The following is a 19,997-nucleotide window of genomic DNA, read 5'->3' as shown; positions in this document are numbered from 1 at the left end:
TGATCTTTATAAACTTACTTGAAGTCAAACCAATACCTAGATGCTTGAAAAACTAGGGTTTCATTGCACCCGACTGTTGGGGAGAAAGAGAGAAGATGCTGCCCCTCCTACCAGAGCTTCCCAATCTCTTCCAAAACTGAACCACCCTCTTTTAGAAGTCAAAAGGCACCTCCCAAGCACAGGGCGCCACAGCCAAAGCTTCACTTTTACCTATAACTTCGAACATCTCTAATTGACTAGGGTTTTGGGTAGAAACAGTACAACATCACTTCTTGGCAGTTTCTGGCTAGAATTCAACTCTCCAAACCCTCAACCAACTAGGTAAAAAGTCCTCTGAACTATAGAGAACCTATCTCTCCATACACTCTCTTAATCAAAGGGTGTATGGGAAAAGAGAAAAAAGAAAAAGAAGGAAGAAGAAACCTGCTCTGATACCAAGATGTAAATCTGTCCTCTAAAACTGATATAAACTTGGTAAAATTTAGAGAAAAAAGAAGAAGAGAAATAGAGAACAGCAGCACAGAGGAAGAAGATGGAGAAAAGAAGAGGAAGAAGAAGAAGAGTTCGAATATCTTTTCCCTTCCTTCTCTAATCCTTTTACTGAACTTCAATCTTAGGTTAATTACAAGTATGCCCTTAAGTGGGCGGCCAGCTAGGCAGTAACATGAAGAGAACTAACAAAAAAGAAATAACAGGCCCATAAAGATAGGCCCATTAGCTAACAAATAAATAAATAACATACTACAAGAAAAGATACTATGGCCCATTCGACCCAGTCTCTCTACAGTTGAAAACAATGACAGAGGAGATGGTTGGGGTTGAACATTCCAATATTCCACAAAGAATGGATTGTCCCACTGATTGGGTCATGCTTGATGCTATTCCTTTTTCTACTGCTTAATAAAGTTCTAGTAGTAGTTGTAATACAACAACAAGAAGAAAATTTGATATTTCCTCTAAGTCAACTAAAAAAAGTGTCTACTCAAACTTTGGTATACTTTTTTGGTCCACAAACCTTTCTAGTTTTGATTATTATGCTTGTAAGCTAACAGGGATAAGGATGGAGAGAGGAAGATATAACCACAAAACTTAGCTTAGAGTGGTATGAACATCAGATCCCCTTTGCAGAGGACGGCCTCCCTATTTATAGAATAAGGGAGCAAGATTGCGTGCATGAAACAAGAATTCCTGAATATTCCTTAACCCGAATAATGCCTGGAGACAGATCTTGTCAATTTCACCCCTCAGGGCATGTGTCTCTTAGCGCCACAAGGTTGTTAGAACATCTTGGGTCTCCTTAGGAGGTGATGCTTGTCAGTACAACACCTAGGTACAGCCAGTTGTGGTTTTCCTATGGTATTGATCACTCGTCTAACACCTTTAGCATGACCCCTGCCGCACTCAGGCACCGGTTCATTAGTATTTAACTTGTCTCACAAGACATAATGCATATTTGGCTTTGAACCCTTCATGAGACATACACACATATTTGGCTCGCAAGGTAACATCATGAACTTGCTCATGACTTACGAGGCTTAAACAACTTGGTTTTTCTTCCGTGTTATGTTGTTATGCCATGAGGCCTTTGTTTTGTTATTTTCTCTGGGTTTTGTCACGCATATAAGTGAGGCTTTACTTCTTTACCCCTAAATACATATTCACCATCTTGCATTAACCCTTTGCTTGACAATAGAGAGAGTTTGTTTGTTAAGCAGAAAATTGGGTTGAGCAATTTGACCTTTATTACTTGTCATTAGCCCCCATTTTTTGGGACGAAATTTGGAGGATTGAAACTTCCAAAATTAATGTGCTTATTGAAGAATTTTCCAAAAGATTGGTCCCCAGAATTCGAAAACAACTTGGTTTTGGATGATAATTTGTTTGAAAGATTAGCCCCCAAAATTAAGATCAGCCCTTGAAATTTTGAGGAGATTTATTTGAAAGATTAGCCCCCAAATGTTTGAAGAATTTTTTAAAAAATCAGCCCTAAAATTTTGAGGAGATTTATATGAAAGATTAGCCCCCAAAAGTTTTGAAGAATTTTTATAAAGATTAGCCCCCAAACGTCTAAGCAGATGTATTTGAAAGATTAGCTTCCAAATTTCTAAAGATTTTTTTAATAATCACCCCCCGAAGTTCTAAGCTTTATTTGAGAGGTTAGCCCAAAATGTTTGAAGAACTTTTGGAAAGATCAGCCCTCAAAATTCTGAGGAGATTTATTTGAAATATTAGCCTAAAAATGTCTAAAGAAGTTTTTAGAACCCCAAAATTCAAAGGAGATTGAAGAATTTTTAGAATGATCAACCCCCAAAATGTCTGAAGAATTTGTAGAAAGATCAGCCCTCAAAGTTCTAAGGAGATTTATTTGAAATATTAGCCCCTTCATACTTGTTTTTGTGAGGTTGTTAATGGGAGCCATAGTTTTCAGGGAGCCATAGTTTTCAAGGCGCCAAGGCAAGGCTAGGCGACAAGGGGGCGCCTTGCACCTAGTCGCGTAGGCGATGGGTTTTTTTAAGTAAAAATCTCATATCCTAGGGTAGTTCCCTAGGCAAAGGCAGTTTGGGAAGAGGCTTGCATTTTAGTGCTGGTTTTGGTGAGGCAATTTGAAATCATAACTCTCGCTTAAATGGGAGATGTAACATTAGTAACTTAGGAAGTTTCTTATTTATGAGATGCTTTTGATAAGTGCCATGTGTATGATTGATGCATGTTAGGCTGAAAAAGGATGTGGAAGGGGATAAAGAATTTAGTGAGTGGAAGGGTAGGGGAAAGGAAGGAGAAGTGTAGGAGAAAAGTTTAGGGCTGGGGGTGGATTATTATTGGAGTGATGAAGATTGTGAGCTGGAATGTGAGAGGCTTGGGGAAAGTAAGGAAGAGAGCACTAATAAAGGAGGTCCTAAGGAAAGAAAACCCAAATATCTTCTTAATTCAGGAATCTAAGCTTTTATGACTTTTGATAAGAGATGGGCTAGAAGTGTGTGGAGAGCAAATGGCCTTAGCTAGGTTATGAACCCTTCGTGGGGCTTATCTGGAGGTTTAGTCACGATGTGGAAGAATGAAGTTGTAGAGGGAGTTGAAGAATTAATTGGAAGGTTCTCAGTGTCTGTCAAATTCAAGCAAGTGGGAAATGGATTTGAATGGGTCTTAACTAATGTTTATGGCCCCACTGGTTATAGACAAAGGAATAAATTGTGAGAAGAACTGGAAGACATTAGAGGTTTGTGGGATGGGCCTTGGTGTCTAGGAGGGGATATCAATGTGATTAGATTCAATGAAGAGTGCAATAAGATGCGGCAAAGGAGTACAACCAGTATGAGGAAGTTTAATGAGTTTACTAATGTTTTTGAAGTCAAGGAGCTTGACCTCCTACATAATAGATTCACATGGTCAAATCTCCAAGCTGATCCAATTTGCTCCAAATTAGACAGATTCCTTTTTACTATAGATTGGGAGTAGCATTGGTGTGACATGGTGTCAAGGGCTTTATCGAGAGTTACTTCTGATCATTGGCCAATCTTACTTTGCAAGTCTAATTTTGGAAATAGAGGACCCTCCCCATTCAGATTTGAGAATATGTAGTTGCTTCATCCGGATTTTAAGGAGAAAGTGAAGAAGTGGTGGAACGAAAGTAACTCGAAGGTTAATTGGGCAGATATGAAATTCCATTGGAAATTAAAAGAGCTTAAAGTTAAAATCAAAGAGTGGAATACTCATCACTTTGGGAGATTAGAAGAAAGGAAGCAGCAGTTGATTAACCAGATAGAGGATTTAGATGCAAAGGAAGAACAAGGCTGCCTTGGGGAAAGGGATAAAGAGTTGAGGTGGGAGTTGAGGAATAATTTGGAGGATCTTCTGTTTGAAGAAGAGATCAGTTGGAAGCAAAAATCCAGACACAAATGGGTGAAGGAAGGAGACAGGAACACAAAATTTTTCCATGCTATAGCTAATGGTAGAAGGAAGAACTCCATTTCTAAGTTGGTGGTTGATGGTATAACTTTAACCCAACAAAACAAGATTGCAGGGGCTTTTGTGAATCATTTCAAATCTGTTTTTAGGAGACCTCTGAATGAGAGATTAAGGATTGAAGGCTTGGATTGGCCTAGGCTCCCTGAAGAGCTGATGGAATGGGTGGAAAGGGAGTTTGAATTGGAAGAAATAAGGGATGCCATTTTCTCTATGGATAGAGCTAAAGCCCCAGGACCTAATGGTTTCACGATGGCTTTTTATGGAGACTGCTGGGAGATAATTAAGGATGACATCCAGATTGTGTTCTCAGAATTCTTTGAAAGAAGGGTGATTAACTCAGTTCTGAACTCTACTTTTATTGCCTCAATTCCAAAAAAGAAGGGAGCTTGTCAGTTGTCACCCTAAGGAGTTCAGAGTCATCAGTTTGGTCAATAGCCTCTGCAAAATTATTGCTAAGGTTCTCTCGTGTAGAATTAGAGAGGTTTTCCCCATAATCATCCCCCCTAACCAAGGCGCATTTGTGAAGAACAGACAAATTGTGGATCAAATCTTAATAGCAAACGAGTGTGGAAGATCTAAAAAGAAATGTGAAGAAAGGGCTGGTGTGTAGACTAGATCTAGAAAAGGCTTATGACTTGGTTGATTGGTTTGTGTTGTTGGAAGTTCTAGGGTCTTTTGGGTTTGGGCAGAGGTGGTGTAAGTGGATAAAAGGGTGTATTAGGACTTGCCACTATTCCATTCTGGTGAATGGTAGGGTGGTAAACCATTTTCTAGCTACTAGGGCTATTAGGCAAGGGGACCCCCTTTCCCCTTTTCTATTTACCCTGATTGCTGAATTTTGGGGAGGATTGTTGAGAGCATATTCTAGAGGTTTGGTAAGTGGCTGGAGAGTTGGGAGGGACGGGGTTCCGGTCACCGATTTACAGTTTGCGGATGACACAATTCCATTTTGTGGAGGGGATGAGATTAGGTGGGTTAGAGAAAAAGTGACCAACCTCAAAGTCAACCTTGATAAGAGTTGTGTGATTGACATTAATATGAGTGCTGGAGAGGTGGAAGAAAGGGCCCAAGTATTGGGATACGAGATTACTTAGTGGCCAATGAAGTATTTGGGGCTTCCTTTAGGGGATAATCCTAGCAAAAGGGGCTTTTGGAATTCGGTGATTGAGAAGTTCACAAGTAGGCTTGCTTCATGGAAGAAAAACTACCTGTCTTTGGGTGGTAGGATAACCTTGATTAAAGCTACTTTGGTGAACCTCCTTATCTACTTTCTGTTTGTGTTTAAAATTTCCGAGGGAGTGTGTGGGGTGCTGGAGAAACTTATGAGAGATTTCCTATGGGAACTTGGGGAGGAGAAAAGGGATCATAGAGTTAGGTGGGCTCTTGTCACTAGAGCTAAAGATGATGGCGGTCTTGGCTTGGGTAACTTGCAGAAGAATAATGAAGCTCTGCTGGGGAAATGGTTATGGAGACTAACAAAGGAAAGGGATAACCTATGGGCTAAAATTATCCTAAGTATACATGGGCAAGAGGTAGATGGTTGGGACACGGGTGTTTCATCTAGGGCCACATGAGCTTCTCCCTGGAAGTCTATTCATGCTATTCTTCCTTCCTTCCTTTTATCAGGTACGACCTTTGCTCTGGTAATTTTGTAAGATTTTGGGAACTTATTTGGGTGGGTGACACCTTTGAAAGAGCAATTTCCCTCTTTGTTCTCTCTCTCAAGGTTTAAAAATGTTCCTCTTGCTACTTTCCTAATCTTTTCTAATTCTGCCCATGATTGGAACATGGGCTTTCGAAGGGCTCTTAGAGACTCTGAATTTGATTCCATTTCTAATTTACTTAAGATTCTGGAGGAGTTGGTTGTTGATCCCTCTAGACTGGACAGTAGGATTTGGTCTCCTACTCCTTCGGGTATCTTTTATTGCTCTTCTTTTTTCAAGGACTTAACCCATTCCCAATTGGCCCTTGATTTTCCTTTCCCGGTTCCGGAAGTTTGGGGTAGACCAATTCCCTCCAAAGTAGGTGCTTTTTGCTGGGAAGCTATCCTAGGAAAGTGTAACACTTGTGATATACTTCAAAAGAAAAGGCCAAGTTGGTGTTTATTCCCGCACTAGTGCATCTTATATAAGAAAAATGGTGAGAGCTGATACCACTTATTAGTTTCCTGTCCTTCTGTTTCAAAAATCTGGTGTTGGTTTTTCTCTCTCTTTGGTTGCAGGTGGCCCGCCCCTCCAAGTGTGCAAAGCTTGTTTATTTCTACTTCAGTGAGGGGTTTAAAAAGAGAGGTAAAATCTTGTGGAGATGTGTAAGAGTAGCTGTATGCTGGAGAGTATGGGAGGAAAGGAACCAACGTACTTTCCATCAAAAAGAAAAGAACAAAAAAGTCATCCATTGACTTGATTTATGTTAGGGTGATCCACTGGGTCAAGTCTATGAAGCTATTTGAAGGATTCTTAACAGGAGATATCATTAGAAATTGGAAAGAAGTTTCCTGGTCCACTCGGTTGATTAATTCCCCTGTTCCAACTTGGCCTCCTCCAACTTTGGGGTTCACTAAATTGAACCTTGATGGCAGCAGCGAAGGAAACCCAGGCCCTTTAGGTATAGGTGGAGTGTTTAGGGACGAAGAAGGTCGAGTTTTGGCCATGTTTTCAGGACCTAATAGGTTGGGGGGTTCTCTGAGAGATGAAATTTCAGCAGTATTAGAAGGAATAAAAAGAGCCAAACAGCTGAATATTAGGAAGTTGCTGGTGGAGGGTGACTCTAGATTGACTATTAACTGACTGCAAAAGGAAGATGTTAGTTTGTGGAAATTCTCGAATGAATAAAAGAAATTCTACCAGCTTACTCAAGACATGCAAATTCAGTTTCAGTGGTCAAAGAGGAGTGCCAATTCTTTCGTAAACTTTTTAGCTAAACAAGGGGTGGGAAGAGCTAGTTTCTTTTGGGCTGTGTTGTAATATGAAGTTTTACTTTTAGGGTGGGGTAAGGGATTTTACCCCCTCCCCCCCCTCCTATTGTATTTTCTTCCTTCTCCTTTGTTAATAAAAGTTTTTGTTATTGATAAAAAAAAAGTTTTTCACAAATTGATGTGTAGTGCAATGTTTTCGCCTTTGTAACAATTATATAGGTTGCAATGTTTGTTGAGGGTCTTCTTTATTAATTCTCTAAGTCTTAACTGTATATTGTGGCTTTGTTTTCCTCATAGTTGTCAAGGTGATGCCTAGGCGACAAGGCGCCCTTTAAGGCTCGCCTCGCCTAATCACCTAACAGTTTTCTACTTCCTACTATAATATACTTTTTGAGATTATAATTATAAAATAGACATTATTAAGCTAAAATAATCATTTTGTGTGTTTATATACCAATTTCTTTTTATTATTTTCTTATTTATTATGGTTTAATCAACACAAACATTACTAAAAGATGTATTGAACCCTCAAAGACTTAAAAACCTGAACCAATAAGTAAGGAAGAACTAAAAATTTTATCTAATCAGCACATTTTCCTCTTCCATATATTCTTCTTCTACTTCTTCTTCTTCTTCTTCTTCTTCTTCTTCTTCTACTACTACTACTACTACCAATACTTTTTATTTTCTTCTTTTCCTATAACGAAAATAAGGGTTCAGCCCCTATATTTTTTGAATTTTATTTTCCTTCTTCCTTTTCTTCTCATGAATATGTTGATTTTCTATACTTTAATATGAAATTTATACTTTTCTTATGAAAATCTTGAATAATTATTAAAACCTAAGGAACTACCCTAGGATCTATGTTTTTAACATAAAAAATCCATCGCCTAGGTGCCCCCCAGTCGCCTAGCCTCGCCTTGGTGCCTTGAAAACTATGGTTTTCCTATTGCTTTTTGTTTTCTTGCTTGTGCATACTTTTGGGGTTCATTCCCTATTTCTTTGTGAAAATGGTTCACTCTCCTAAATTTCTTCTTTTTAATGACATTTTGGGGTCTGGCATCTCTTCTTTGGATGTTGTCATGGTGATTAGTACATTGGATGGGGCAAGGTCTTGTGCAAATGTAGAGACGTTGAACCCTCTATACAAATATATTCTCCATCAAGTAGTGGTGGAACCTGGCCATGAGTTACCTTATGACTTTGTTCCTCCTAATACAATTATCAGTTTTCTAGATTTGAAGTTGGCAAAGCAGCATTTCCTAAATTTTATGCAGAGATCTTATGATTCTTTCCTCTTGCAAGCAATTGGCGAGTTGGTGTAATCTTATGCTCACTGATCCTATTTTTGTTAGTAGATTAAGGTCTGTTGGACTATGGCAGATTATTGAAATAGTTGTCTTTGGTTGTAATAAGAATGTGGAGTTAATCAGGTTGTTGGCCTCCAGGTGGTCCTCCCACAGCCATACATTTGTTACTACTTGAGAGGAGTTTTCTATTACCTTGGAAGATGTATGTGCCATTACTGGTTTGCCTGGTTTGGTGATGGGTCTACTTCCTACCTTTTTGAAGAGACTATTAGCCTACATCCTCCATTGAAGCCCATATTCAATTGGTTAATAGAGGATGAAAAATTGGATGCCTTGCTCTCTGAAACTGGTTGTCACGGGAAGAGGTTCTACTAGTTGGACGAGGCATTTTTTCTTGTGTATTTTTTTCTGGTTTTGCATTAGCCTTACTTTTGAAGTTCGTGGAGAGTTATTTCCTCTTGCTTCTTGATTTTTGGGGTATTTGTATCGATGTCTTGATGCTGTTGTTGATGAATTTTGGAATGTAGGGGGTTGTGTCCCTATTTTTTGTTTTGTAAATACAAGTTTTATTTTCATGTTTCTTTGTAAGCATTTCCCCCCAGTTGGGGATTTCTCCTACAAGGTTTGAGTCTCGCGAAGTGGCCTTTCGTATTGATGGGCAGCTGGTTGTATAACAGTTTTTCCATGCCTGCAGTTGTAGGTGGATCAACTGTAAGGACAGTAAATTATTGACTCCTAATACTTTGCTTCAGTTGTTTGACAATTGATCAGCCTCTGTTTGACAACTGATCAGTCCTTGGCTGCAAATTTTTCATGGCCTATGTTCCAAATGGACGTCAAGAATGCCTTCCTCGATGCTGACTTACAGGAAGAAAGTCTGTAGACTCAAGAAAGCATTGTATGGTTTAAAGCAATTTCCAAGAGCTTGGTTTGATAGGTTTAGACTTGCTTTAGAGAAATTTGGCTATGCACAGGCCTACTTAGACCATACACTTTTTATCAAGAGAAGTAGTTCCTTGACACTTCTTACTGTATATGTGGATGATATTGTGGTAACAAGCAATGATGTTGATGAGATTAATTCCCTCAAACAATTCCTTCATAAAGAGTTTGAGGTGAAAGATTTAGGTCATCTCCGGTATTTTCTAGGAATTGAGGTGGCTAGATCTAAACATGGTATTTTCATCTCTCAGAGGAAATATGTCCTTGACCTTTTGGAGGAAACAGGAAAATTGGGGATTAAACTTGTAGATGCTCTCATTGAATTGTATCATAAGAGCCTCTTGATGACAAGACCATGTATTAACGGCTGGTAGGGAAACTTCTGTATCTTTGTCTGACTCGGCCTAACATTTCTTATGTTGTCAATGTTGTTAGTTAGTACATACATTCTCCAAGAGCCACCCATTTGTTGGTTGTTGAGAGGATTCTAGTATATCTCAAACATAATGTTTATATGAAGATTGAGGTGTACACTGATGCGGATTGGGTTGGATATGTAGATGACAAGAGGTCTACATCCGGGTACTGTGCCTTTGTTGGAGGAAATTTGGTTTCATGGTGGAGTAAGAAACAAATTGTAGTTGCTCGTTCAAGTGCTGAAGCAGAATGCAGATCCATGGCTCATGGAGTGGTAGAAGTACTTTGGTTGAGATCCTTACTTGAAGAGTTTGAAATTGATCATGAGAAGCATTTAATGTTGTATTGTGGCAATCAAGCTGTCATTAATATTGCCTATAACCCAATACAGCATGACAAGACAAAACATATTGGGGTGGATCATTGCTTTATCAGGGAGAGGGTTGCCTCTCAAGAAGTATGCTTGCCATATATTGCCTCTGATATGCAGCTTGCGGACCTCTTCACCAAGGCAGTCACTAAAGTCAGAATGGAGATAGATTTATGTAAGTTGGGAATGCTCAATATCTACTCCCAACTTGAGGGGGAGTGTAGAGACATTGATAGGGACACTTGTTTTTTATATGTTTTTATATGCAGTTATATGCTCCCCATCTTTATTTGTGATTGTTTCAGGCTTCTGTTTTTGTTTTTCTCTGTCACAGTCAACAGAGGTATTTTCGTCATTGTACATTTTGCTATTAAGTCATAAATGAAAGCCAATGAGGGGGCGGCAGAACCTATTCATTTCCTCTCTCTATCTCTCTCTCTCATTCCTTCTCTTCTCCATCTCTTCTTCTTCTCCTCTGTTCTTTTTCTTTTCTTTTTCCTGAATAGGTTTCGTACTAAACCTAGGACTGCTACATCAATCTTCCAAGTGATACCTGTATAAGGGTGCTTTATTGTGTCGGATATTTATCTGGGTAATATATATTGGCATTCTATAGGGGTAGAACTGAATAGATTAAGAGGCTCTAATATAATATTTAAAATGAAAGTTCAGCTGGATAGCTTTCTGGTTTTTGAAATTGAAAGGATTTGGTTGGGGATTATGGATGGTACAGTGTTTTGGAAAAGGATTTGAAGTGTTTAGATTTAGCCAGTTAGGTTTGATTGAGGTTCTGGTTTGAAATGTCTGAAATTTCAGACTTAGAGAGAGAAAGTAATAAACTATAATAACTTGAGTTTGAAGGGGTATGTTGGGCTGAAATTATGTGTTAGTGTTATATAAAGGGTGGTTTTATGTTTTTTTTTTTTCTATTGAGTTGGGGTTTAAAAGTCTTGGTACAAGGTCCAAGGAGAACAGCCAGGTTTTAGAAAGAGAAACTGGAGAAATGTCAAGGAAAAAGTTGCAATTTCTGAAATTTCTTAGTTATCTTTTAACCAGATCCTATGGCAGTCCCAAATTTAAGTTTCATTTGGATCTTAGATGGCTACTATAGTTGTTTGACTAGGATAAGAAAGAGGAAAGAGATAACTCTTTATTATCAATTCTAGATCCAATGCCACGTTTATAACCTTAATCCCCCTCGGAAAATAAAAAGAAAAAAAAAAAGAAAAAGAAAAAAAACCTGAAACCAGCCATTGAAATGATTTTAGACCAATAAGCATGATAGGTGGCATATATAAAATAATTGCTAAGGTGTTTTCACTTGGTCTCAAAAAAGGCCTTCACCTCCATTGTGTCTTGGAGTGTGTCCAAGAGATGAATAAATTGGGGAGAGAAAAGGCTGGGCGTGTAAGTTGGATTTGGAGAAAGCCCACAACCTAGTATATTGGTCTTTTTTGGAAATCATGTTAGAAATGAATGAGTTTGGGGAAAAGTGAAGGAGTTGGATCAAAGGGTGTGCAGACTCCTTCCATTACTTAATTTTGGTCAATGGTTCAGAAAAAGGTTTCTTCCTTGCTGAGAAAGGACTTGGACAAAGTGACCCTCTATCTCCACTCCTCTTTATTCTAGTAGCTGAATTCATTAGTCTACTTTAGAACAGACAATTGTGGCTTAATAAGAGGTATGAGGGTGTTGATGGATGACATTGTGGTCTCTCATTTGTAATTTGCAGATAACATTATCATCTTTTATAAGGATGTTGACGAAAGGGAAGTTGGGAATCTAACTCCTACTTTTATGCTTTCAAAGAATCTCAAATTTGTGAATAAAGTTGGGGAAGTGCTATTTAGTAGGTAATAGGTGTTAACATAGGATAGAAGAAGAGAGATATGTTGAGAATTAGGATGCCCTATATTGTCTTGGCCCACGAGCCATCTAGGATTACCTTTAGGAAGCAACCCTGGATGTGTTTGGTTTGGATAGGTTGTCTAGAAAACTTGACTCTTAGAAGAGAAATTACATCTTGTTGGATGATCAAATCAACCCTTGCAAATTTGGTGGTTTAGTTTTTTTTTTTTTTTTTTTTTAAAACCCTGCAAGTGATAGCAAAAAGACTAGAAAGAATTATAGTGACATCTTCTGGGAAGTAGGTGAGACCAAAAGAGTATCTTATCAACTAGAAAATTGCAAATAAAAGGACACAAGATGGAGGTTGGGGCTGGGGAACTGGCGGGTGATAACTCGTCACTTTTTTGTAAACGGTTTTAGAGATTCCCACTTGATTCAAATAAGGCATGGCATGCGGTAATAAAAAGTGTTCATGATTGAACTTCTGTCTATGCAACTTGAAATTTAACTAAATAAAGACTAGACAAACTCATAGTACTTATGTCGTAGCAGTAGAGAGTCCTCACTTACCTGAAATGAAATCTAGATATAAGTACTTTATTTAGGTTATGGTCACATGAAGGTAGAGGTGTATATTTATGCTGATTAAGCAGGGCCTGTAGATGATAGGAGGTTGATTCTAGTTACTTCACTTTCAAGGGTGGAAATCTGATTTCATGGAAGAGTAATACTCCATTGGTGTCTGAGGTTCTATGGTTATCACTCCTGGATTAGTTAATAAGTATAGATTAATAATCTGTTGGTGCTGTGTTGTGATAATCAAGTTGAAGCATAGCACCAATCAACCCAGTACAGCATGACAAGACAGAGCATATTGAGGTTGATTGCCACTTTATTTGGGAGAGGATCTTGTTTAGTGAAGTTTGGCTCCCATTTGTGAAAACAGAATAGTAGTTGCTGAATGTGTTTGGTAAAGAATTTTGAAAAATCTAAAGCTGAATGGTATTCTGAGAAATCTGGGCATGACTAGCATCTTTGCTCAGTTTGGGGAGTATTGAAGAATGAGTAGTTAATTTTCTGTTTTTATTTCATTTACTAATGACTTTATGAGTTTATAAGGGGAGAGCAGCCAGGGGTGAATTAATCATTTTATTGTATTTAACAATCGCTGTAAGTATGGAATAGATGCTGACACCTCACACTTTTGACTCTCTTCAAACTGGATTAATCTTTGCTCAGGGCATGACTAGCATCTTCATCTTCTTCTTATGTTTACGAAGTTAAAATCAAGAAAGACAAGGATAGAGACATCTTTCTTCCGATGCTTAATACAACTTAGTTATCTTACTGCCAGTAAAATAACCTCACATTATTCAGCAACAAAGCTATGTCATAAGCATGATGCTGTGTAGACAATCTTGTGGCTGTTTACTGAAAATATATCATTCTATTATTCTCCTATATGGTCATCTTTCTGTCAAAATTTATTGTATTTAACAATTGCTACAAGTATGGAATAGAGGTTACACTTCACACTTTTGATTCTCTTCAAACTAAATTTCTTTCTTACTCTTCTCTCATCTTGTTCTTCTCTTCTTCTTCTTCTTCTTCTTACTTTTTTTTATTCTTTATGCTCTTATTGATGTTTACAAAATTAACGTCAAGAAAGACAAGGATAGAGACATCTTCCTTTTGATACTTGATACAACTTAGTTATCTTACTACCAGTAAAATGATCTCAATATATTTTGGCAATAAATCTATGTCATAAGCATGATGCTGTAGATGTTCTTGTGGCTGTTTACTGAAAGTATATTATTCTATTATACTCTCTATGATTGTTCTTCTGAGTTTAAATTTGACAGAAACCTACATCCAGTGGTTTCCAGGGTATCTATGATGTTGAGCATTTCATTGAGTCACTAAAGTATGACGTACGGATTGTGGAAAGCATTCCTGAAATTCACAAAAATGGGAAGACCAAGAAATTGAAAGCATACCAGGTTAGATGTTGATATTTGAGTTTGTCTTGCCCATGGAAATGAAGATATGTTCTAGGTTAAGTGGTTTTTTAACTGTTTTTTTTTTTTTCTTTTCTCATTGCAGCTTCGACCCCCTAGAGATGCACCAATCAGTTGGTATACAACAGTTGCTCTAGAGAAGATGAAGGAACATGTTGCTATTTATCTCACTCCCTTTTCACATCGTTTGGCAGAAGAGATTGACAACCCTGAATACCAGCGGTTGAGATGCAGAGTGAATTACCATGCCCTCAGGTTTAAGCCAAATATTATGAAATTCAGTAATGCTATTGTCAATAAACTCCGAGCAAAGGGGCCCTTCATGGCAATTCATCTTCGGTTTGAGATGGATATGCTTGCATTTGCTGGGTATGTTATAACTTCATTTTGTCTTTTTAAATTCTGTTAATATTTTTTATTAATAAGATACAATCCAAACAGCACAAACAAAATGAAGTTTTTGTGGTACATGTAAAATATTCACACATGAATGCAGGAGTTTGGTTTGCATTCTTTCTGTTATTGGTTTACCAACAGGCCTCCTGTCTTAAATGTTTTAGGTTATTAGTATATTGAAAATTGTTGCATTTTACTGTAAGTAAAGATGATTCATCCATGGTTCCTTATGCTAGTAAATGTTAACAAAAGTATAGCTCCTTTAAGTGTCTCTTGGTTGGAGGTTTCTGTTAAAAGGAGGCCTTGTATAGAATGGTGGTTCACAAATATGAGGTTGCATGGTTTGTGTGGGATTTCAAGTTCATTTCAGTAACTTATGATTTTTGTTTTGGGAAAATTGGAGGAGTGCATCCCGAGTCTTATGTGATAGATGAATACCACTTGGATTGAAAGAAAATTTTATATAACAATCGTAAGGCCAGCTATGTTGTATGCAATAGAATGTTGGGCTGTCGAGAACAAGTAAACATGTCTGGAAAATGAGAGTGGAAAAAATGCATATGCTGAGATGGACAAGTGGAAAAGCTAGAAAGGATAGGATCAGAGATGAAGTCATTTGAAAGAACCTGTAAGAAGTAATTTCTTGCAAGTTGAAGGGGCTAGAGGGGCTAGGGGTAGACCAAAAATGGGCATGGTTGGAGTAGTTAGAAATGATTTAAATGCCCATAATTTAACAATGAATATGGCATTAAACATAAAAGAACGGTGAAACAGGATTCATGTTGTTGACCCCATATAGTTGGGATAAGGCTTGGATGATGATGATGAAAGTATTATGAAATTCTACCAACCATTTGCTGGCTTTACTAAACTTTTGGTTGGGATAGTTCAATAATTAATTTTATTTATCAAAATAGTAGCTCAATAATTTATTTTTGAGAAGATTCTTTTTTGATGCATGAAGATTTTAGTAAGATGAATGTTGTTGATTAGGAGATCTTTTCGACTTATGCTTCAGACTAGCATTAGTGCCAAAGATATTGCAGTTAGTGAGTGTTTTGACATCAGAAATCATCAAGAGATGTGGTATCCTACATTTAGAAGACTATTGTTGGATAGGGAATTTGAAGAATGCATAAATCTGTTTAGAAATATCTTCTTGCTGAAGTATCTGCAAGGATTTACTCTTCTCCAGTTGTTATCTTTACAGTACCTAAAGATTTATCAAAACACTGAGGTTCTATAGGTTTGTGCCTTTGTGAGTCTGTCACCCCCTCTATGTATCTGATACTGATGAGAAATACTTCATGAAATTAGGTTAATTTATGTGGCTGCATGCTTGATGTTGAATTGGATCATATGCATTTCTCAAGAGGTTCTTGAGCTATGTTAAGTAATTCTTACACAAATAAAAGCTTATATCCATTTGTTCTTTACCTTGATTCAGAGGACTAATTTGTTTGTTTAAGAAAAAGTGCTTCAATCATGACATACAAATGGTCTCTTAATTTGATTTGAAAAATTACAGGTGCTTTGATATATTTACCCCTGAAGAGCAGAAGATATTGAAGAAGTACAGAAAAGACAATTTTGCACCAAAAGAACTTGTCTATAGTCAAAGAAGGGCAATTGGAAAATGCCCATTAACTCCTGAAGAGGTAAATTATCTTGCATATTATCCTCCTGAAATTCTCTTTCCAAGAAATTTTGTTATGCTACTACAAACTGAAGCTAACTCTGCTAATAGAAGATAAACACTCTGTATAATTTCTTTTTGTTGTTGATTAAGCTTCTTTTTTTGGATCACAAATCTAAAGCTACATGCCAATAGTGCTATAAAACAACAGATATTTTGGATTTTACCTTGTAGTTTTATTGACTGGGATCATGCTTCTGGTACTTATTTATGTGTTTTCCTCTAACCTGTCTTACATTTCAGGTGCCTAAACCGAAGTTGAAATACCAGTATCACAAATATTATCCAAAAGGCAATATCAAGTGAAGTGTCAGAATAAGCTATGGGAAAACATAGATACAGTGGACATATTAAGATATGTGCAGATATGCTAGGGAAAAATAAATCGTCAAAATGCATCACTAAACTTAAGGCTCAAAGGACCATAAATAAGGTTTAAAAACATGAGAAACATACATGTTAATAGTTTATGTGAAGCGTGAACTACCAGAATACATGTGGGGAATGCTTGAATAGAAGAATTAAAATATGTATGCATACCATAAGAAACCAATACAAATCTCATTAGTGCTTAAGCAATTACTAATTTGCTTGGTACTGTGGTTGAAGCCATGGATGGCTCGCAAATTTTAGATATCAACTTTAGAATATATAAATCCTGACTATATGGGACAGTTATATGAATCCTGTTTCGCCATTCTATTCTGTTCAGTGCCATATTCTTCGTTAGATTCAATAACTATGATGTCACTAATAGATTTTTTTTGGTAACAGACTAGTAGACTTGTTTTGTTCATCTACTCTAGGTACCGGTGTTTATGCTGCAGGGATTTTGTCACCAATTGTTGGAAGCATGCCTTGGCCCGATATTTATTTTCAGTAATCAACTGTTGTTCCAATCGTAGTACTTCAATATTTCTTTAACAAATCGGACTGTGATGGCTTTCCTTGCAGGTTGGCCTCATCTTGCGTGCCATGGGATTTGACAATTCTACCCGGATATACCTTGCAGCAGGTGACATTTTTGGTGGAGAACGTTACATGAAACCTTTAAGGTCCCTGTTCCCTCACCTTGAGAACCACAGCACGGTGGGCCCTGCAGATGAACTGGCAGAGAACACCCGGGGACTGTTGGGATCTGCTGTTGATTATATGGTTTGTCTCCTCTCAAATATTTTCATGCCCACATATGATGGCCCAAGCAATTTTGCAAACAATCTCATGGGCCATCGCCTATACTTTGGCTTCCGGACCACAATCCAACCTGACAGGAAAGCTCTTGCTCCAATCTTAATTGATCGAGAAAATGGTCGGGCTGCCGGTTTTGAAGCAGCTGTCAGGCGTGTGATGTTCAATTCAAAATTTGGTGGCCCCCATAAGCGGATCCAACCTGAGTCTTTCTACACAAATTCATGGCCAGAGTGTTTTTGCCAAATGTCAGCACAGAATCCTGCTGATAAATGTCCACCAGATAATGTCATGGAACTTCTCAACAGCCGGTTATTCGGTGAAGAAACCAATAATGTGGAACAAATGAATTCGAACATCACCAATGTTTCTCTATAAGTTAAGAATGTTTGGAAGTCATAATTGTTGGTTATTCTTCTTCTCAGGGAGCCGACCTCAGCCAACCACAGAATTCAGAGAATTGTTCAAGGATAGAGAGTCTTGAAAGAGATGGTGTAGGGATGTGCTTTGTAGCCTGTAATATAGATAGATAGAACAGTGTACACATTCTTTCTTCACCGATTTAAGGGAAGAGAAAAGACATTCATGCATTGGAAATTCTGTAAACTGAACACAAGCATAGGAAATGTAGTGTAAAGAGAGAATGAAAGATCCAAGGGCATTTTGTTCATTTTCAGAAATATGGTTGAGCTCTGAGCACTCCGTAAGTCTTCTCCGTACTCATTTTAACACCTCATCAACTTCGGAGCCAAAAAGAAGAGATCATAGTATCAGCTGCAAGCCTGAAACAAGATTTGGGCTACCTAAACCGAAACAATTTAAAAAATTTACAAACTAGAAATTAACGGGTCAGAGTTGGATCTGATTGGGATGAAGGCAGTATAGAACAATAAATAACCATTTCAGATTGGATTGAGTCTCTATCTTTACGAGGTTGCAGATGTGAAGTGCCTGTCCGATCCTACAGATAATTTGATTTGATCAAATTACTTAGGCTCAGTTTGGAAGGAGTACAAATACAAATATGTAGTGTTCAAAAGCTTGTATTTTGTATTATTTTGTATTTATTTGTACTTCACATATTTGTATTTATACTCTTTTCAAACTAAGCCTTAGGGTCATTTGACTGAAGTGGATGAGAAAAAGCTTATTGCTTTGTCTTTTAGGTCATTTTCTCTTTTCGGTAAGTTATTTATCCGGTTAAATGCAATTACCTGGGTAAGTTTTTCCTAAGAAACATTTTTTCAAGTAAGTGCATTCACTCATGTTCTTTTATTTCCTAGGTACACATAAATCTGAAGAAAGAACATGAAATTCTTGGTCAATGGAAACCAAAATCACATTGACCAACTTTCCCCTCTCAAAATCAAAAAAACAAGAAGGCCCCCATAGTGAAAACAACAAATCCTATCTTCAGCGCATAACATGCAAGTGTGAATGATTGGACATTATCTCTTTCAGTAATTTTTACAATCAATTCCCTAATCCTATCATTGCTTGCCATGTTGCAACCGACCTATAAGTAGGGCTACAATTGGATTGAGCTTTAATTGAATAGTTCAGGTTCAAGTACAATTTGGGTCAATTCAATTTCGAACCTCAGGGTAAGCTCAATTAATTATTCTAACTCAGCTCAATCAATAAAATGTTTTGGTTTGAAATCTTGTGAGCCTGACTTGATTAACATATATTTTCATATATAAATAGATGCATATATTATATATTATAGAATATTAATATATACTTTTATGTTCTATATATAATATAAGAATATATTATATTATAAAAATATATTCATTTTCAAGCTTTCAGGTCAAACTCAAGTTTAATCAAATCAAGCTCAAGCCGGAAAATATAGTTCGAATTGAATTTGAACTCGAACATGAAGATAGTAGTATTTTAATCGAACCGAGCCAAAACATGTTGAAGTTTGGTTCAGCTTTGCTTGATTGCATGCACCCTTACCTATAAGGGAAGATGTTAGTCTTTTTTTTTTTTTTCCTTTCTTTCTCTCTTTGTACCTTTCTTTCTTTTTTGTGAAATTAGATCTCAGATCATCATTAAACAAGCTCAGGACACCCATTTGCATAGCACCATCACTAGGCAACACAAGTAACCAAGTTCCTGGTTTTTAATTATGTTCAAGTGTCCATCTTGAATCTCCATGGGAATGAGAAGCCACTAATCAGATTGAGTATTTGAGATCCCTTTTCAAAAATCATGATACTAGACTTTAGTATCGATTTTGTAAAAAGACTTGGTTCTCTCTTAATCTGAAGGAGTGGTAACTTGCTAGTTTCTTTTGTAGTTTTACTAGAGAATGACCCTAGGCCAGTGTTCTCATGTTTTTTATTAAATGAGTTTTTCTTTTCTTTTCTGAAGGTAACCACCACTAACCTTTTTGAGAAGAGGTAACTATCATTTGAAGATCTGCTTTTTGTTTTTTTTTTTTTTTGAGTATGTAGACATAGGTCTAAGGAAGGAAGCATAGTCTAAAGTTCATACTTTTTTCTCTTTCTTGAGAAAATAAGGTGCAAGTCCAATCTGAGTTCCATCTCATCCATTTGCAATCCTACTCTAAATCTAAATTGGCTTGGCCATAAAAGCATGTTAAGCATCCAACTGCACATTAAGACTATCTCCGCATGAATGTAACATATAAGTATGAGAGGTGTTTCCTATGTGCAGATGGATGCCATGCTGTCAATTTATTACCATGCTTTTTTTTTTGCGGTCAACCCCTCTATCGCCTATAGTCAGTCAGTTTTATTTTCACAATAAAGGCTAAATTACGTAAGTCTCCCCTATAGTTTCAAAAAACTCCCACCACATTTTTGATAAATGTGTAAATAGATCACCTTGTTAAATCTCCCATAACAAAGACATTGGAATTACAACAATACCCTTATTACCCATCATTAAGGCTGAA

General features: G+C 37.3%; 1 protein-coding gene across 1 annotated transcript in view; it reads left to right on the top strand.

The window, feature by feature from the left end:
- Positions 1-17,748, top strand: part of LOC148865512 (O-fucosyltransferase family protein) — a 44,686-nt gene extending 26,938 nt beyond the window's left edge. Inside the window, exons 6-9 of the mRNA XM_088981109.1 lie at positions 13,647-13,770; positions 13,874-14,157; positions 15,713-15,842; positions 16,835-17,748. Of these exons, the coding sequence (XP_088837235.1) occupies positions 13,647-13,770; positions 13,874-14,157; positions 15,713-15,842; positions 16,835-17,446 (1,150 nt within the window). The 3' untranslated portion in view covers positions 17,447-17,748. The remainder of the gene's footprint in view (positions 1-13,646; positions 13,771-13,873; positions 14,158-15,712; positions 15,843-16,834) is intronic.
- Positions 17,749-19,997: the final 2,249 nt, after the last annotated feature.

This window comes from Nelumbo lutea, chromosome 3, assembly GCF_056320005.1.
Source record: "Nelumbo lutea isolate HS-2025 chromosome 3, American lotus-T2T, whole genome shotgun sequence".
NCBI classification, from domain to species: Eukaryota; Viridiplantae; Streptophyta; class Magnoliopsida; order Proteales; family Nelumbonaceae; genus Nelumbo; species Nelumbo lutea.
The sequence above is the reverse complement of the archived record's forward strand: the minus strand, read 5'-3'. Positions and strand labels throughout refer to the sequence as shown.